The 18,832-nt window shown below is 43.4% G+C and overlaps 1 protein-coding gene across 1 annotated transcript in view; it reads right to left on the reverse strand.

Moving 5' to 3' along the window:
* Positions 1-18,832, reverse strand: part of EDIL3 (EGF like repeats and discoidin domains 3) — a 314,997-nt gene that overhangs the window by 163,293 nt on the left and 132,872 nt on the right. The window contains exon 5 of the mRNA XM_065405890.1: positions 6,527-6,640. Coding sequence (XP_065261962.1) covers positions 6,527-6,640 — 114 coding nt within the window. The remainder of the gene's footprint in view (positions 1-6,526; positions 6,641-18,832) is intronic.

Raw genomic sequence — 18,832 nt, forward strand, 5'->3', positions numbered from 1 at the left:
ATAATAGGAGTATTGACGCAACTTGAAAGCTACTACCCTGTTAGGGTGTGCCTCGGTGATAATATTAAATGAGTGGCTCTCATGTAGCAAGGAGCTAATTAAATGTGTAAAATGTGTGATCAGGTCCTGGGGCCTGTCTGAATAATTTACAATGAGTCTCTATCAGGTGTCTCAGTAAAATTCTATCCTTTACTGCCTAATCACTTTAAGGTACCGAGGAATGAATTTTCAAAAGTGAGATATTTCTGTAGTGTACAAAAGCAGCATGGTAACAATGTACCCAGAGGCATCTGACTGAGGACTTTGTTTCAATATCAGATTCTGAGAGTTTAATCTTGTTTTGTTTTTGAGTCCAAAGCAAAACTAAAATTCCCATTTAAACACTGGACCTCTCTCCACAAACACAAGAAGCATTGGAAACAAGCAACATGAATCAGAACTGACACTAAATAATGGATGTTAAGATCTGCTAAGTTGGGTGGGATGATTCTCCTAAATGGAATGTCAATATACATGAATGTAATCTATCAACAGACAGAAAAAGATGAGAGAGTGAAAGAATGGTAGCATATGTCGAAAATATTTGCAATGATGGGGGCTTGATCCTTCTCCCACTGAAGGCTATGGGGGATTTGCAATAGTTTTAGTCAGTAAGTGTAAGAGCACACTGGTGAAATTCTTTAGGTGAGAACACAAAGAATGAAGAGCAAAAAGTATCAGAAGCACCTGCTGCGGACTATCACAACTGAAGGAGAAAAAGGGCAAACTGTGTGGTCCAACTTCCAAGGTGTTGAAAGCTGCAAACTGAGTGCTCATTGGAGGTTTTAGCTATACAGATTTGTTTGTGGTAACAAAAACAGCCAAACATGAATTAAAAGAGATTCTCAATTGCCTATAAGACAACTTTGTGATCCAGAAAACAAGAGATTCCAACCTAAGGAACTGGAGTTGCTCCTTACTTATGGAGAATTTGAGACTAACAGAAAAGCTTTTATGAAGCTAGTGACCATTAATTACTAGAATGCAGTATAGAAGCAAGAAATGGGTTCAAAGAATGAAGCACTGTGAGGGCACTAGATGTCAGGAAACCAAATGTTGAGGAATTAAGAAATCTAGTGAGTAAGATGCAATCAAAATGGTAGAGGTTTAAAGCTCATAGAACAGAAAGGGGCTCAGCCTTTGAATCCTGTGGAGATGGAGCATTTGCAGGCAAATTCTTTAAATTCTAGGGACTACCTGTGTGGAGCTGGCTCTCTCTCCATGATGCTTCTCAACCTTTTCATTTGCATGGGCAGCATGGTTCTCCACATACAATAGTACAGAACTCCTTTCTTGAAAGGGGTACAGGCACAGAGATAACGTTAATAATAATCTGAGCAGCAGTAACTATTTAATAGATTTCCATAGAATACCAATGAAGTCTTTAGAGAATATGCTGTACACCAGGGGTAGGCAACCTATGGCACGCGTGCCAAAGGCGGCATGTGAGCTGATTTTCAGTGGCACTCACACTGCCCGAGTCCTGGCCACCAGTCCGGGGGGCTCTGCATTTTAATTTAATTTTAAATGAAGCTTCTTAAACATTTTAAAAACCTTATTTACTTTACATACAACAATAGTTTAGTTATATATTATAGACTTATAGAAAGAGACCTTCTAAAAACGTTAAAATGTATTACTGGCACACAAAACCTTAATTTAGAGTGAATAAATGAAGACTTGGCACACCACTTCTGAAAGGTTGCTGACCCCTGTTGTAGACAGTGATTGCTCTCTAACTACAACCCTAAAATCATCTAGAGCTCCAACTCCAGGGAAATCACATAGATAGGCTCACACAGAGGGTTCCTGGGGGGAGAGGAACGGGGAATAAGCATACTGCAGAGCTATCATACATCTTTGTGAAGCTTTCAGAGCCTTCCCACTCCATGTTACTCTGTTGCTCTCTTTCCTCCCCAACACCTTCCAGAAATGAGGACCATCTGGACTTCAAAATCAGGTAAGTCTGGACGAAAAAAATAAAGGCAGCTAATAAGACAGAAAAGCAGAATGAGTTTAAAACTATCCAGACGCACTAAGGGATAAAGTGTTTTAAAACAGAAAACAAAATACTAAATAAGAAGTAGGTCCAGCAGAGACTTGAAGAAGCCATGGAACCATGAAGAAGTATGGCTGCAGCCTAGCCTGATCCCTTTTCCTGTCTCCATGCTAAGTATGCACAGACCAGATCAAATAAAACTCCTCAACATCAGCCACAGCGTCAGCAGCAAAACAGCACAAGCATGGGCTGTTCTTCCCAACCCATGGAACTTTTCAGCTGTAGGGTTTGAGCCCTGAAAAGTTCTCTGCTACTCCCTCTTACAGTAGCAGCAGAAAGAGTCTGAGGGCAGGAATTGCCTCACTAACTCATCTCCAGCCTAGCCTGCCCCTCCCACTACAATCATATCAGTTGCCATGAAAAGCTCATGGGATTTGTGAACTGGGCTCTCCAGGGATACTGAGCAGTTTGCAGAACTGGGGCATAAAATAACAGTCTCTACAAATCCAAGAGTTGTTAAACATGAAGGACAGAAAGGAATGATTTAAGAAGCTATAACTAAGAGTGGTAAAATGAAATTAGGAAAAAGAAAATTTAGGAATAACTTCCTAGCATCAAGAATCTCCCCAGGGAAATGGCTGAAGCCGCATTATCTGGAACAACCTAGATGTAACACTAGAAAATGCACTATAGAGCACAGCCCAACTTTGACAGGAAAATGGACTGGATGACATAATATGTATTTTTCTGCTCTCTCTTCTATGTTTCTGGTAGTCTATGGTCTAGGTAAAAAATCTTTAAGCTGTCTGAGGTAATTTTTAATCAGTAATCATGCATTTACATAATTAGTGTAACAGCATTTAATTACTGTAAATATGCATAATGATGTAATTAGAATGTGTAATTACTACCTGTAATTACATAATTAGATGTAACAACATAGTAAAACTCTTTATAATAGAATTGGGTGTTTGCAACCTCAACTACAGTGATGCTATTTGGAGTTGCTATAGTGCACAATAATAATGTTGGTACATTACTAAGAGTCCACGTTTTAATATGAACTGAACTAAAGCTAGTTTATGTTTATAGCTCACAAACGAATGCTAAAAGTTATTAAAACTGTGTTTAAGTGCTTAGGGAAGATATGGTGAGCTCCCAAAACAAGGATAATTCAATGATCTGTAGTCAGCGCAGATGTTTAGCCACCTGTCCATCCATTTATGTTACCATAAAGTAACCTGAAACATTATGGGTAGTTACAGACAGTAGTATGATCAAATATTCTAAATGTTTATTTTTCTTTTAAATTATACATAGTATAAATGTTGATGTTAGCAACTATATTGCTTTCCAATTTCTTTTTGCATTCTCTCTTGGTACACTTGGTTTATATTCCTCATTGGGTTTTGCCTCCTACATATATTATTGGCAGCACTTCTCCTTCCCTTCCCCCAGGAGAATAAGGAACAGAATCTTGTAGTACAGGACTGTGAGCCTTTTACCCCCACACACAGACACACATTTGTAAGCATTTTTCTCATCCTGGGAATAACAATTTTTTGTTACATATCTCTGTCACTACCCATTCCAGCACATTCTTTAGAAATCACAGTTAAGTCATAATGAATGTGTTTTTGGAAGTCTACATCAAGGTGACTCAGCAGGCTTGTGAAGAGTTTGTGCTCAATAAATTGATACACATTATTATAATTCTTCCTAACCCAGCAAAGTTACCCTTTTAAATTCCCCAAGACATTTCCTTGCAAGTCACATCGTTGAGCACTTACCTATGTGAGTAGACCCATTGAAACCAGCAGAACCACTCAAAGAGAGAACACAAGTGAGTATCTCTTAAGTTTCAGTCCTGCTCTTCTAGTGTTAATGCAAATTTTGCCATTGACTTCTACATATTGGGACCTCAAGGACAGCCAAAGACAAATAAAAGGTGATGTCTCTAAAAAAGCAACAGTCCCTTCAAAAATCCATTCTTTATTATCTAATTATGATGTCCAATTTTTAGCAGCAAAGGGCATTGCACTTATATGGCCTGAAATCCCTGAAATATTTCTTTGATGGTTCTTTATTCTTGTATCCTGCAAGAAATAGGAAGGTGTGATGCTCTGTACCTCAGGGGGGAACACCCTGCACCCCCACGTTCATCCTTATAATATGATTGTGTGGTATCCAATGCAAAGTTTGTTATGTCGGGTGTCTTTGGAAAGCTCATTTTGCACTGAGCACTGTTGTGATAGTAATGTTATAATATAATTAATGGAGATATCCCATCTCCTAGAACTGGAAGGGACCTTGAAAGGTCATCGAGTCCAGCCCCCTGCCTTCACTAGCAGGACCAAGTACTGATTTTGCCCCAGATCCCCAAGTGGCCCCCTCAAGGATTGAACTCACAACCCTGGGTTTAGCAGGCCAATGCTCAAACCACTGAGCTATCCCTCCCCCCAATGTTGTAGGTTGTAATTTCATGTATATAGTTTTGAGTCTGAAAATATGTCCTCATGGCTTAAAACAAGCCCAGGCAAAACTCTCCAGGAGCAGAGGGGCAGTTCACACCTCATCAGGGCATGTATGGGACCAACCCAGCACAGGCTCACAGGAACAAAGGACACTGGCCTAGGCAGCAAGAAAGGATCTGTTGGACTCTCGAGTGAGTCACCCCCCCCCTTCCCTTGGTCAGTTTGGGACTTTAATGAGATAATGCTCACCTGACTCTGAAGGGGCGGGAGCAAAGCCAAGGGGGAAGAAAGAACATGATAAAAGGGAGATATGTTTGCCATGCTCTCTCTCTCTTCCACCTCCATCTACAGACACCACCACCAAGCGACTGAAGCGCTGATCAAAGGGGAGAGCCAGGCTGAAGGGCAACCAGCCAGCTGTGGTGAGAAGCATCTAAGTTTGTAAGGGCATTGAAAGTGTTAAGATCAGCTTAGAATGCGTTTTGCTTTTATTTCATTTGACCAAATCTGACTACTTGTGCTTTGACTTATAATCACTTAAAAGCTATCTTTTGTAGTTAATAAATGTATTTGTTTATTCTACCTGAAGCAATGTGTTTGGTTTGAAGTGTGTCAGAGACTCCTCTTGGGATAACAAGCCTGGTACATATCAATTTCTTTGTTAAATTGACAAACTCATATAAGCTTGCAGTGTCCAGTGCACATAACTGGACACTGCAAGATGGAGGTTCCTAGGGTTGTGTCTGGGACTGGAGATATTGGCTACTGTCATTCGGTTACACAATCCAAGCAGTGACTGGCCAAAAGTGCTCACTCATGTGCTGAGAGCAGCTTACATGCTAGAGGCTGTGTGTGAACAGCCCGGGAGTGGGGGTTCTCACAGTGGAGCAGGGTAAGGCTGGCTCTCAGAGTCGAGGATTGGAGTGACCTCGCAGATCACCGGTCCAGATAACACCAGAGGGGAATGTCACAGAAGGATAAACCCCCACGAGATAGATATGATCCTTTGATGAATTCCCAAAGAATGTGTCAGTTACTCCATTTATCAAGTGTAAGTACCCTGTAAAATGATCTATCAACAATTTTTATATAACACTTAATGATACAAGAAAATCAAAACATTCCATCGATCTAATAAGTGATGCTTGAAGTGGGATTCCATTAACGTGAGCCACCTCACACACACAGTGTAGCCCTTAATCTTTCCTCCATAAACTCCATGGAACAACATAAAAATTGAATCTGGAAAAAAAATAATGTATTCTATCTGCTACTAAGAATTAACTATGCTGAAGCATATTTTTAACTGGCCAGCTGTATCATTTTCCTTTGAAAAGGATATGACCCAAGTGTGGAGGCTCTCCTATCATGACAGTCAACACTTAATAGGTAGAGACCATCTTGTGATAGTTTTTAGTCCGCCTGGCATGATTTCAGCCTTTCTGAATCTCTACACTAGGATGCACTTCACAGCTGAGAGTCTGGGGTTGTTAAGCAACCAAGAAAACAGGAAGCAAGAGTTATTAAATCTGTTAAGGCTGCTGAGTCAATGTTAGTAACTGTTCTAGAGCAGTTTGCAAACTCTGCAAGCATCATCTCAGCCTCCCAAAACATAGCCAAATGAATTTAACCTATCAACTCTCTCCAGTATCACATTTTTTATGGGCTATGTCTATCAGCTCTTTCAAATTTCCCTGCCCTTTTGCCTATTGTAGGACAACAGCTGTAGACGCCTTTGCCTGCAAAATTGGCGACTAAGTTGAAGCCCCTTTAAAAAAGCTGCTCCTTCAGTTCATATTTAAGAGGTCCACTCCTCAAGATGGTTGAAAGACCATGTACTGCACAATGCACCCAAGGTCTGCCAACTTCATAACCTGCCCATCTATGTTAATATTGTATTTATCCATACATTAAGGATATAGTGGAATCCTGGGTGCTACTACATGGTTGTTTCTGTAATGCATTGAGTAAAGAATTTAAACAGGTAGATTTGTAAAACAATTGCAATACTTACTGTATTGGCAGTTTCTTCCCATAAATTCACCTGGACACTCACAGGAATAGTTGGCAACAAGATCTGTACAAATGCCACCATTTTTACAAGGTTCAGCTTCACATTCATTTACATCTGTGGGAAATACATAGTGTCAGCATTAGCAAAACACTTTAAGAAGTAATAAGCATTTGTTACATGCACTGTAAATTAGACAGTCATTCTCTAAGGATCCATATGGATGATATTAGTATCAGAAACATATTTTTGGACAGTAAACATATGTTCAGCAAAGAATGCAAATTGTGCAAAATGTGTTCAAAACAGGGCAATTTTAACAATCAAATCCAATCAAGCTCATATAGATTTGGCTAGTTTCAGAAACACATGCTACAATCTTGAAATTTCTCGTTAAACAACAAAAGAATTAAGGGCTACACCGTGGCTTTGTCACAAGTTCTGAAAAAGGGGCAGTGCATAGTTGTTCTGGTCCAGGAGGAAATGAGGGACCATGCAGTGACTCAGAGGCTCCTCCTTTTCTTCTGGGAAAAGTAATCTGCATCATCATGTACCTGGCAGAGATTTCTCCCCCTCCCCCCCGTGTTTGAAAAGAGTAGTATACTGAAAGATTCATCTATTCTCTGCCTCTACTCACCCATTCCATGCCCAGCTGCATGGAGGGGAATAGCAGCTGCATGAAGATTGTTCCCCTCCTCCCCCCGGCAATGTAACCCTGCCCTGCAACAGGTAGCCTACGTAGGGAAGTAAAGCAGCAACTGTGCCCTCTCCTTGTGTGGGCACATGGTGCAGGTCAAAATTGTGCCCTAAATAAATAATCCAATTAGCTCAGAGAGTAACTGAGGCCTGGTCCACACTACCCCCCCACTTCGGACTAAGGTACGCAAATTCAGCTACGTTAATAACGTAGCTGAATTCGAAGTAGCTTAGTCCGAACTTACCGCGGGTCCAGACGCTGCAGGCAGGCTCCCCCGTCGATGCCGCGTACTCCTCTCGCTGAGCTGGAGTACCGGCGTCGACGGCGAGCACTTCCGGGATCGATCCCAGAACACCGATTGCCTGCAGTCGGACCCGGAGGTAAGTGTAGACGTACCCTAAGTCATTCTACTTTTAGAACTGTAGCTGCTTTTCTTTTAGCAACAGCTGCCAGTTAAGAATGTCTCTCAGTTCATCTTAATTCATTAAAAAAAACTCTCTAATTGACAATCTAATTGTTTTAGTGTCTAAATAATTCCCTTTCTGTGCATGACTTAGTCCGTAAATAAGAACTAACAGTTTAATCTAGTAGCTTATAAATTTTATTAAATTCAAAAGGCAGTAGTTAGCTAATTTTATTTGGGAGCTTCCGGAGTTTGGTACTGCAGGGAAGAGGTGTCTTTCGACTCTTGTTGAACTTGACAGGGAGTGCAGAAAGGAAGTTCTAGCTCAGTAATTCTCAACCTTCTCTTGCAACAGAAAACCCATCTTGCAACAGAAAACATTTCAGGATTCCCTGTCCCCTTTAGGCATTTAGGAAATGGGGTGTGGTCAGACCCTCCCCAAGTTGAGAACCCATGTCCTAACTCAGTGGTCCGGGGCCTGCTGGGGGGCTGCGAGCAGGTTTCAGGGGGTTCGCCAAGCAGGACCAGTGTTAGACTTGCTGGGGCCCAGGGCAAAAAGCCGAAATCCCAGTGCATGGGGCTGAAGCCTGGGGCCCTGGGCCCTGCCACCTGGGGTTGAAGCAGAAGCCTGAGCAACTTAGCTTCGTGGTGCTTCCTGTGGCATGGGGGCCCTGGGCAATTGCCCAGCTTGCTACCCCTTAACTCCGGCCTTGGCTTTTAAATGCAGAAAACCAGTTATTGTGGCACAGGTGGGCTGTGGAGTTTTATAGCAAATTTGGGGGCGGGGGCTCAGAAAGAAAAAGGCTGAGAACCCCTGTTCTAATTTAAACCACAGAGCTGCAGAAAATGGTTGCATTAGATCACTAGACAAAGTTCACAAGTTGACAATGTGACACCTCTTAATAAACCAGTTTGTTTTGGGCCTTAAAGATATTTTTTCTATAAATAGCAGGGCACTCAAACAGGACACAAGTGACGAGCTTCAAGTTTATACAAACAAATACCCAATATGGATGTGTTAATCAGGTATTTGTACATATGCAGCGTGAGTTAGTGGATGGATACACCTTACTGTGAAGTTCTGACCCCAAAATCTTTGTTAGGAACTTATATATCTGAGTATGAAATACATATATATTGCACTGTAAAGAACTCAAAAGTCAGTAAATGAGAAATTAAAGGTTGTACACACAATCTTATCTGTGCTCCCTGTGTGTTTTTCAATATGACAATCTTCAATGACATGAATCTCATGCTATTTCTCAAATAAGGAAATGTAGTATCATACATTCCACCCCCCCCCAACCACCTTACAAACCGCACAATCAATGTTGGGCCCCGCTGTACACTTTCATTAAATTTTCACTGCACAGCCCCGTTAGCCCTCTATGCCTATGCTTCATTGTTTCCTTAGCTACCCTTTTTTATCTAGTTTAGCAAATAACCTCTTGCAATGTCTACCATACATATGCAGAGTGCTATTTTCAATGAGTAAGAACTTGGTCAAATCAAAACCAGTTTTACCAGAAAGCTCAAAGATGCTTCCTTTCAATAAGGGCCATTTTCCATGCTAAATTTCAATTTTCTACCCACGTGATTTCATCTATGAGAAGTTCAGAAAAAAAAGTTGCTGGAATTGTATTTTTAATAGAGAAAGGACTTTTAGACAGCCTTATTACAGACAGTAATATGAGTGTAGTACATTCATGTTTTGCATATGTGCAGAATGGCACAGACCCATATGATTTCCCTAGTCTTGGATCTTACCATATTTAGAGCTGAGCTAGATGAAAAATGTCTCAAATCATAAGAGGATAAGAATTCCTTATTGACTACACATCTGAGTAAGTTCCTGTGAATTGTTTGTTTCAGTAAGTACATTAAATAAATTGCATTCATGACATGTGGCACAGCTACACATGTTTTTAGCATAAGTATGCATATAAGTGATACAGATTGCTGAAACCTCTCACTTTTTAGGTGCAACCACTCATTTTGACTATTTGAACACAAGTGCTTTGGACATGTTTAACTCTTCCAACATTCTATTGGTAGTATGAATGCATTTGAGCAGAGACTGTGGCTGTCTACTCAAAATACATAACACAGGCTATTTCATATTTTGAGACTATGCACATAAACGGAGAACTTTAGAATCCATCTCTGGAAACTGGCCAGATGCAATCTTTTGTTGCCTCTTTTGTTAGGTAGGTAGATTTCAGAGCAATACAGGTCAGTTCCCTGTTGAAGCAGAAATCAGTTACACCTGTGTCAAGATATTCTCTTAGTGTAATTTGTTCATTTCTAACAATTACACCAGTCCTGATTCTTTGACCAGAGATGGTCCCAAACTGCACACAGGCAACCCTCTTGCAAAAAACCTTCAACTAAAACACCACTGTTCTCTCAGGCCTTCATCTCATCTCACAGTTCAGATAAACTGTTCCATGTTCCTGCTTCAACCTGAAGGCTATACTAGGGAAACCTGTTAGACAAAGCCGCTCACCTAGGATCACATCAAAAGAAGAGTCTGAGCATTCAACTCTTCTGTTGTGCAGTTGCTTTGCAATACAGTTGAATCTGAGGAGATGTTTGATTGCCCAGCAAACACTGCTTTACCACACATAATCTGCCTAAATGGGTGTGGTGAAAGTTTCATCCAGAGTTCTTATACTTCCGTGACTCATAACATGCATGACAGTAGTACCTTTCACCATAAAATTTGTACAGGCATGACATGTCAGTTGGGCCAGATTGTGCTCTCAGTTGCATAAGTGCATCCCCAGTTTTTCCCCATTGTATATTTCACATTGTAGTGTTTCCATGCACTTTACTGGTTAATGGGACAAAATTTCTCTCGTAGCATCACAAATCCATATAACATTCTAGAGTTTTAGGTTCTGCATATAGATCCATGACAGACCTGACAGATGTTTAAAATTACACATAGTTAGAGTGTTCACATATCAACTACATATCTGAAGGGATCAAGAGCATGAGTTATTCCTGGTATGGTTAGTGAGACAAGGTGAGTGAGGTACTGTAATATCTTTTATTGGACCAAGCTCTGTTGGTGAGAGAGACAAGCTTTTACACAGAGCTCTTCTTCAGGTACCTAGGATTACTGCCATTAACTTGCACATAAATTTGGCTCCAGCTCTAACTGTTTCAAATCATAGAATCGTAGGACTGGGAGGGACTTTGAGAGGTCATCTAGTCCAGTCTCTTGCACTCAGGGCAGGACTAAGCCACAAACATAATTTGGAACTGAGGGAGCTTGCTAATTCTACTTGGTGTTGGTCAAACCTGCCTGACCTATTTTGTAGTCTGTCAGAAAAACACACAAAGTTTGTAGCTCCTGAGATCTTTCCTCTTTTGAGGACAGGTGTATACTAATGGGCCTTCAGTTCAATACGAAGGCCACTCAGTCCCTTTAACAAGCCAAATTCCAAAGTTCTACTTAGAAATTAATGGTTGCACATGACCTCTAGTGTCCTATACATCATTCTTGTCTTATTATTTGCTGCCTATAAAGGGATCAAATATTGGAGTAATAAAGGTTCCCTAGATTATTACCTTAATTTCAGCCTACTAAGAGAGAGAAGTAACTCATTGTCCTGGAAATAAAATCTGTCAGTGGCTAATGACCAAAGAATAGAAACTGCTCAGTGCTAAATTAAATTCTTTATATGTATTTATAAAATTTAACTAGGTACTTATCTGCCTTTTTAAACAAAACCCATTACTCTTATGTTTTCTTCAGGTTGTTCATCGTTTTAATACAAGCTAATGCCTCTGTGAAAAAATTCAAGGTCACCTTGAACTGGAAAAAAAAATGCAAACTCTTTCATTTGGTGAATTAAAAACGGTAATTTATCCTTTTAAGAGCTTTTCTGATTCAAGATTATCAAGATTTTAGATTTCTCTGGTTTGTCATTCATAGATAAATATGAAGGAAAAAATGCATGACTGTACAACATATTCCATGTGGTCTGTGAGCTTACTTAGAAAATAGTTTGAATTTTAAGTATCAGACATTTTCACACTAATCCTCATATTCTAGCTCTAGTGAGCAATTAGCTATGATCAGTGTGGAAAGACGGAGGCTTTTGATTATTCTGTCAGTTAGTTAGAGCTAGCTAGTGTGTATTGTATAAGCTTCTATCATATATTTTCAGCAACTCCAGGAGCAATGGGCCCCTCAGTCCAACCAAATTGACTGTGTAAAGTTACATCTGACGTGGAGAAAGGCTAGTTCACTTTTGAGACAAGTGCAGGCTTCTACAGAAAGGAAAATAAACTTAAATGTGCTTAAGATGAGAACATGGATTATAAAAAAGTTATTTAATTTACAGTTCATTATATTGTTTTGATGTGAACATTTAAATATAGTTTATTTAATGAAATATAATATCTACAAATTGGGGTCAGATTCTGGTCAAATTGCCAGCACGGCTAATTATGATATGAAGCATTTCAGTATTTAAAGTCTATTTCCTCCTTCTTAGATAGAAATATCTTCTATTAATCGTTGTCATCTTGTCATGATTAAGAGTTTGTGTAGATAGCAATGTTTGAGCAAGTTAACAAATTCTAGAATTCTTAGAGCAGGGGTGGGAAAACCTTTTGGCCTGAGGGCCACATTTGGGTATGGAAATTGCATGGCGGGCCATGAATGCTCACAAAATTGGGGGTTGGAGTGTGGGAGGGGGTGAGGGCTCCGGCTGGGGGTGCGGGCTCTGGGGTGGCACCAGAAATGAGGAGTTCAGGGTGAAGGAGGGGGCTCCAGGCTGGGGTGTGAAGGCTTCGGCTGGGGGTGCAGGCTCTGGGGTGGGGTTGGGGATGCAGGAGGGTGCTCCAGGTTGGGACCGAGGGGTTTGCAGGGTGGGAGAGGGATCAGGGCTCGGGCAGGGAGCTGGGACCCGGAGGGGGGCATGCTCTAGGCAGTGCTTACCTTAAGCAGCTCCCGGAAGCAGCGGCATGTCCCGTCTCCAGCTCCCACACGGAGGTGCAGCCATGCGGCTCTGCACATTGCCCCGTCCACAGGCGCCACCCCTGCAGCTCCCATTGGCCCTGGTTCCTGGCCAATGGGAGCTGCGGGAGCCATGATTGGGGTGGGAGCAGTGTGCAGAGCCCCCTGGCTGCCCCTACACATAGGAGCCAGAGGGGGGACATACCGCTACTTCTAAGAGTCGTGCGGAGCCATGGCATGTGTGGAATGGGGTCAACCCCTGACACTGCTCTCTGGCTGGAACGCCGGAGTGGGGCAAGCCCCGGACCCTGCTCTCCGGTGGGAGCTTGAGGGCCAGATTAAAATGTCTGGAGGGCTTGATGCCACCCCCGGGCCATAGTTTGCCCACCCCTGTCTTAGAGCAATTCTTCCTAAAGAAGATGCAATTAAAACAGCCATCCAGTTTCTTGTGGTTGTTAAACAAGAATCCTACATTTAATATATATATATATAGTTACTGGCTTGTCTTCACTAGGAGAAAAGGTATGTTCTTAACTCAGGTTAACTAACACAAAGTAAAATCTTAACAAAGACAAGGCACTTTATAATTTTCACACAAGTTTGCAGGTCAAGGTAAACCCATGGCTACCCCATAGGCTTTAAGACCTTTTCTATATTAGGAATGTTTTGCTGGTATAGTTATACTGATATAATTAACAGGCAAAATCTTCTGGTATGTACACAGTTATATATGTATAGAAGTTTTTATAGTAGTATAGCTTATGCTGGTTCCCCTTTTTACCTTGTGAAGACACTATGAAACAATGTTACTTATCAGTAACAGTAAGTTATGCCCATATATTCACACTAACAGGTTATGTGTCCCCCCAGTACTGTGAATTCAGAATCATCTACATGAGCACTACCCACTATGGGCATCTACACCCCTAAACATTGAAAGAGAAGTTACAATAGTCTTTTGGTTTCAAGCATTCTTAGTAAAGTTGGGTAGGAAACAGTTTTCCCATCCCAGGAAAAGTTTTGCGATTTTGAAACATTTTCTCATCTCGAACTGGGACAAATGTCAACTTCCCCCTACCCCAATTCACAAACCCAAAATAAAAAAAAAGGTTGAAACAATTGAAATGTTTCGTTTTGATTTCAGCCTATTTTTAAAAACTTTTTTTTACTATAAATTAACACATTTCAAAACAAAAAGTTGTTTAGAAATTAAAAACAGAACTTTTTTGCTTAGAAAAATGTCAAAATGGTCTGAAGCAAAATGGTGTTGTATAAGTTCATGAAAGAAGTTCCAAATATCAACACTATAAATTTCAATAATAGATTATAGTAATACTCGATTTGTTGTCTGGATCTCAGCGACCTAACTCAGGTTGTGGGCAGCTTGTAGTGGAAATTAACCTGAAAAAGGGACATTATGGCACATATTGCCAGCAATCTGCATTGGAGGTTTAGGACCAGGGGTTTAGACACAGCAGTCCAACCAAAAAACTGAACAAGTCTAGTCTGGCAGAGGACAGGGTCAAGGTACCCAAGGCATCATCTTGACAGTTTCCACAACTGATGTGTGGATGGAATCTCCAACACAAATGAAAGCTGTCTTCCCTACAGTAGAATCTCCTCCCTGGTGCAGCTGCTCCTTAGGCACAGGAAGTTTCCACTCCCTTTTATAGATAGACAAGTCATTTTTCTGACTAAAGCTGCTCATTAAGAGCAAAGAACAAACATAGGGTGATATATAGATTTATAATGACTGTTTTCCCATTTGATTGCTTCAAACAATGGAAGTGTTGATAATTTGGCTTAGATATATATTAGGGTGACCAGATGTCCCGATTTTATAGGGACAGTCCTGATTTTGGGGGCTTTTTCTTATATAGGCACCTATTACCCCCACCCCGTCCCGATTTTTTACACTTGCTATCTGGTCACCCTAATATATATGCCCTTGATTACCTTGATGTATTGACACTTTGCCTTAGAACTATCATGCCTTTGTTTGCTTTATATTTTTTCTTACATACAATAATTCTAACGGACTAAAATGATTTACTTAAGTGTTCCATTCTTGCCCGTGTTTTACTGACCGAGGGTCTTTGCCTAAACTTGAATGGAACCTACAAATAAATAAATAACAGGGTGCTACTATTAGTAATTGTCAGAGGGTAGCTGGTCCCTGGGAGGAGAACTGAGCCCCGCTCAGGATTGGACTCTCCTGTGTCAGAGCAGGAGAGTCCAATACAGCCAGTTAAAGTGGGAGGTGAAGGCAGTGATTGGGACAGGCTGTGCCTGGGGAAGGGATTCCATGATATAGTGTAGTGGAGCAGAACAGAGCAGAATTAACTCATGTAGTGAGTCACTGGGGCAAAGGGTGAGGTGCTCAGGGAAGCAGTCCTGGGGCTACTGCTCCAGGACGGGAGCAGAGCTGTTTAGAACTAGGGGTATGTCTACACTACGAGAGAAGTTCGATTTTACTGAAATCGAATATGTGGAATCGATATTACAAAGTCGAACGTGTGTATCCATACTAAGGACAGTAATTCGACTTTGTGAGTCCACACTAACGGGGCAAGCGTCGACATTGGAAGCGGTGCACTGTGGGCAGCTATCCCACAGTTCCCGCAGTCCCCGCTGCCCATTGGAATTCTGGGTCGAGCCCCCAATGCCTTCTGGGGAAAAAAATGTGTCGAGGGTGGTTTTGGGTAACTGTCGTCATCCAACCGTCACTCCCGCCCTCCCTTCCTGAAAGCACCGGCGGGAAATCAGTTTGCGCACTTTTCTGGTCAGTGACAACGCGGACACCACAGCACTGCGAGCATGGAGCCCGCTGCGACCATCGCTGCAGTTATGGCCGTTGTCAACACCTCGCACCTTATCATCCACCTTTCCCAGAGGCAGATGCTGAGAAATTGGGCGAGGAGGCTATGGCAGCGCGGTGAGGACCTGAAGTCTGAGAGTGGCACAGACCTTTCACAAAGCACGGGACCCCGTGCCGAGGACATCATGGTGGCAATGGGTCATGTTGATGTTGTGGAACGGCGATTCTGGGCCCGGGAAACAAGCACGGACTGGTGGGACCGCTTAGTGCTGCAGGTCTGGGATGAATCACAGTGGCTGCGAAACTTTTGCATGCGGAAGGGGACTTTCCTTGAACTTTGTGAGTTGCTGTCCCCTGCCCTGAAGCGCAAGGACACCCGGATGCGAGCAGCCCTGACTGTCCAGAAGCGAGTGGCCATAGCCCTCTGGAAGCTTGCAACGCCAGACAGCTACCGGTCAGTCGCAAACCACTTTGGCGTGGGCAAATCTACCGTGGGGGTTGTTGTGATGCAAGTAGCCAACACAATCATTGAGCTACTGCTCTCAAAGGTAGTGACCCTGGGAAACGTGGAGGTCATCATAGATGGCTTCACCGCGATGGGATTCCCAAACTGCGGTGGGGCTATAGATCCAGGGGTCCAGGACCCCACGGGGATGGAGGGGCCGAGCCTGAGTCAAGCCAGGACACTATTGCTTTCTAGTGTACGTACACACAGCCCCACTGGATTTGTGCTCTAGGAATCTGCCAAAAGTATCCCTCTATCCCATGGGCTGACTTTCTTTGTCCTCTGGACAGTCACATTTGGTGGGCAGCCGTGTTTTCCCACAATGCACCATGAATAGAGAGCTAGAGCAGCCACATTTCAGGAGGGCACTAAGAAGTCTTGGATATGGTTGGTTGCACTCAGGTCTGCATTCTACGGTCTGGATGCTGAAGCCCTGAGTTCAGGCCTGGCTTAGAAAATTCTTAACCTAGGGTTGACAATCAGTGTAGAAACTCAAGCCAACCCAGGGTCTGCTGACTCAAGTTCCACTAACCTTCAGCTTACACTGCAATGTGGACATACCCAGAGTATTGTCCTACTGCCAGGAACCTTAGCACAATTGCTCATGCACAAACCCCTAGTCTCAGTTGCCTTCAGTCTTATTGCAATGGGATCAGGGTCACATTTCCAGTCTCACCAGGCACACGCCACATACAGTCTTATCTTCACCGCCTGGATTTCGAGTTCCCTGCATACATAGGTCTTTCTATCTCTGCACACAGAATTTCTACCTCAGACTTAAGGTCGTGGACCATGAAGAGTAAGCATTCTCTTTCCTCCTTGGTGAGCTGAAGTGCTATTGTGAGTTGTTTTCTCTCATGCTTAAGATTCTGTAACTTGTGTTTTATTGTTCCCAGTTTGTTCTTTAAGATCCCCTGTAGCCGGGCAAGGTTCATGACGCTCGTGTTTTCAGGAACTCTGGTCTGTTTAGATGGCTGCAGGAAGGTATTTACTTCCCGGACCACAAAATAACTCTTGGGGATGTGGAGATGCCTATAGTGATCCTCGGGGACCCAGCCTACCCGCTAATGCCCTGGCTCATGAAGCCCTATACAGGCGCCCTGGACAGTGAAAAAGAACTCTTCAACTACCGGCTGAGCAAGTGCAGAATGGTGGTGGAGTGTGCTTTTGGACGTCTCAAGGGGAGATGGAGAACCTTACTGACTCACTCTGATCTCAGCGAAACCAATATCCCCATTGTTATTGCAGCTTGCTGTGTGCTCCACAATCTGTGTGAGAGCAAGAGGGAGACCTTTATGGCGGGGTGGGAGGTTGAGGCAAATAGCCTGGCTGCTGATTACGCCCAGCCAGACAGCCGTGCGATTAGAAGAGCCCAGCAGGACGCGCTGTGCATCCGGGAGGCTTTGAAAGCTAGGTTCCTGAGTGAGCAGGGTAACCTGTGACTATTAAGTTTGTTTACAGAGAAGCTGAACCTGCCCCCGTTTCTTTACCCAGTGAATGTTCACTATCCTCTCCAGTTACATACTCCGTTCACCCCGTTCCCCCCCTTCCAACACACGTTTAAAAATAAAATCACTTGAAATTTGTTAATGAACACCGTTTTCTTTATTACTGTTTTCGCGGTAAAGTGTTGAACCTGGGACGCAGACTGTGGTGGGGAGCGGGTGTAGTGTAGTGATGCAAAGGACGCTTCTAAACTCTAGGAATGACAGGCTCCGCACTGGTGGACTGGTTGTTTCAATGGAGCCTGCCACCCCTACTGTTCGGGACTCTGTGTGTGGGGGCTATGTGACTTTGTGGCAGGGGGAGGACGGTTACAGATCCCCTGCTGCGTGGCTCTGTGATCCAGGATAAGGACCGCTGCATAAGGCCTCTAACCGCCGTCCCCCGCCACAAAGTCACATAGCCACCCCCCACACAGAACATGAAAACCACCTCCCAGACTGACCAGGGTAACTAGTGACTGCAATGTGTGTGTGCCCTGCTGCTGAACCTGCCCCCGCCTCTGTACCCTGCTAAAGGTGACTGTCCTGTCCAATTACCAACCCCCTTCCCCCCCTTCAAACAGACTCTCCTCTAAAGAACATGATGGAAACAGTAATTAACAGAAACGTATTTTTTATTATCAACTACACATGAAACTGGGGGATGAAACTGGGACGGGGGCTTGGGTGAGGCGCGAAGGAAACGACTTATCAAATTTTGGGGAATGAGAGCCTTCTGGTACTTGAGCAGTCTGCAGGGGTGGAGTGACAGTTTTCACGGACTCTGCCGCCCCTCCTTCTTGGGACTTTGGGTGAGGGGGGTATGGGACTTTGTGGCGGGGGAGGGCGGTTAGAGATAGACTGCAGCGGGGCTCTGTCCTCCTGCCTCCGGTCCTGCAGAACATCCACAAGGAGCCGGAGCATGTCCGTTTGCTCCCTCATTAGTCCAAGCAGCGTTTGAGTCGCCTGCTGGTCTTCCTGCCGCCACCTCTCCTCCCGTTCCATGTGTGATCGGTGCATTTGGGACAAGTTCTCCCTCCACTGGGTCTGCTGGGCTGCCTGGGCTCGGGAGCAGCCCATAAGTTCCGTGAACATGTCCTCCCGTGTCCTCTTCTTCCTACGCCTAATCTGCGCCAGCCTCTGGGAGTGTGATGCCAGGGTAGTTCGGGAGACAGTCGCAGCTGTGGGATGGGAAAAAGGGAGTGAATTCCTCAGAAAGATAAATTTTTGGGTGAACAAAGAACATAGTCTTTCTCTGTGAACAAGACCATGCACAGCACCTATCACATGCGCACTCAGGACAAGGTCGAATTTTCGGCTTTCGCATTCAGTGCCTGGGGTCTTGCAGTGCAGATCAGACAAGCGGGGCAGGACAGCGGAATTTGGGTAACAGGCTGACATGGTAAGCCGTAGACTTGTGGCTGCTTAAA

This window comes from Emys orbicularis, chromosome 6 (assembly GCF_028017835.1).
Source record: "Emys orbicularis isolate rEmyOrb1 chromosome 6, rEmyOrb1.hap1, whole genome shotgun sequence".
NCBI classification, from domain to species: Eukaryota; Metazoa; Chordata; order Testudines; family Emydidae; genus Emys; species Emys orbicularis.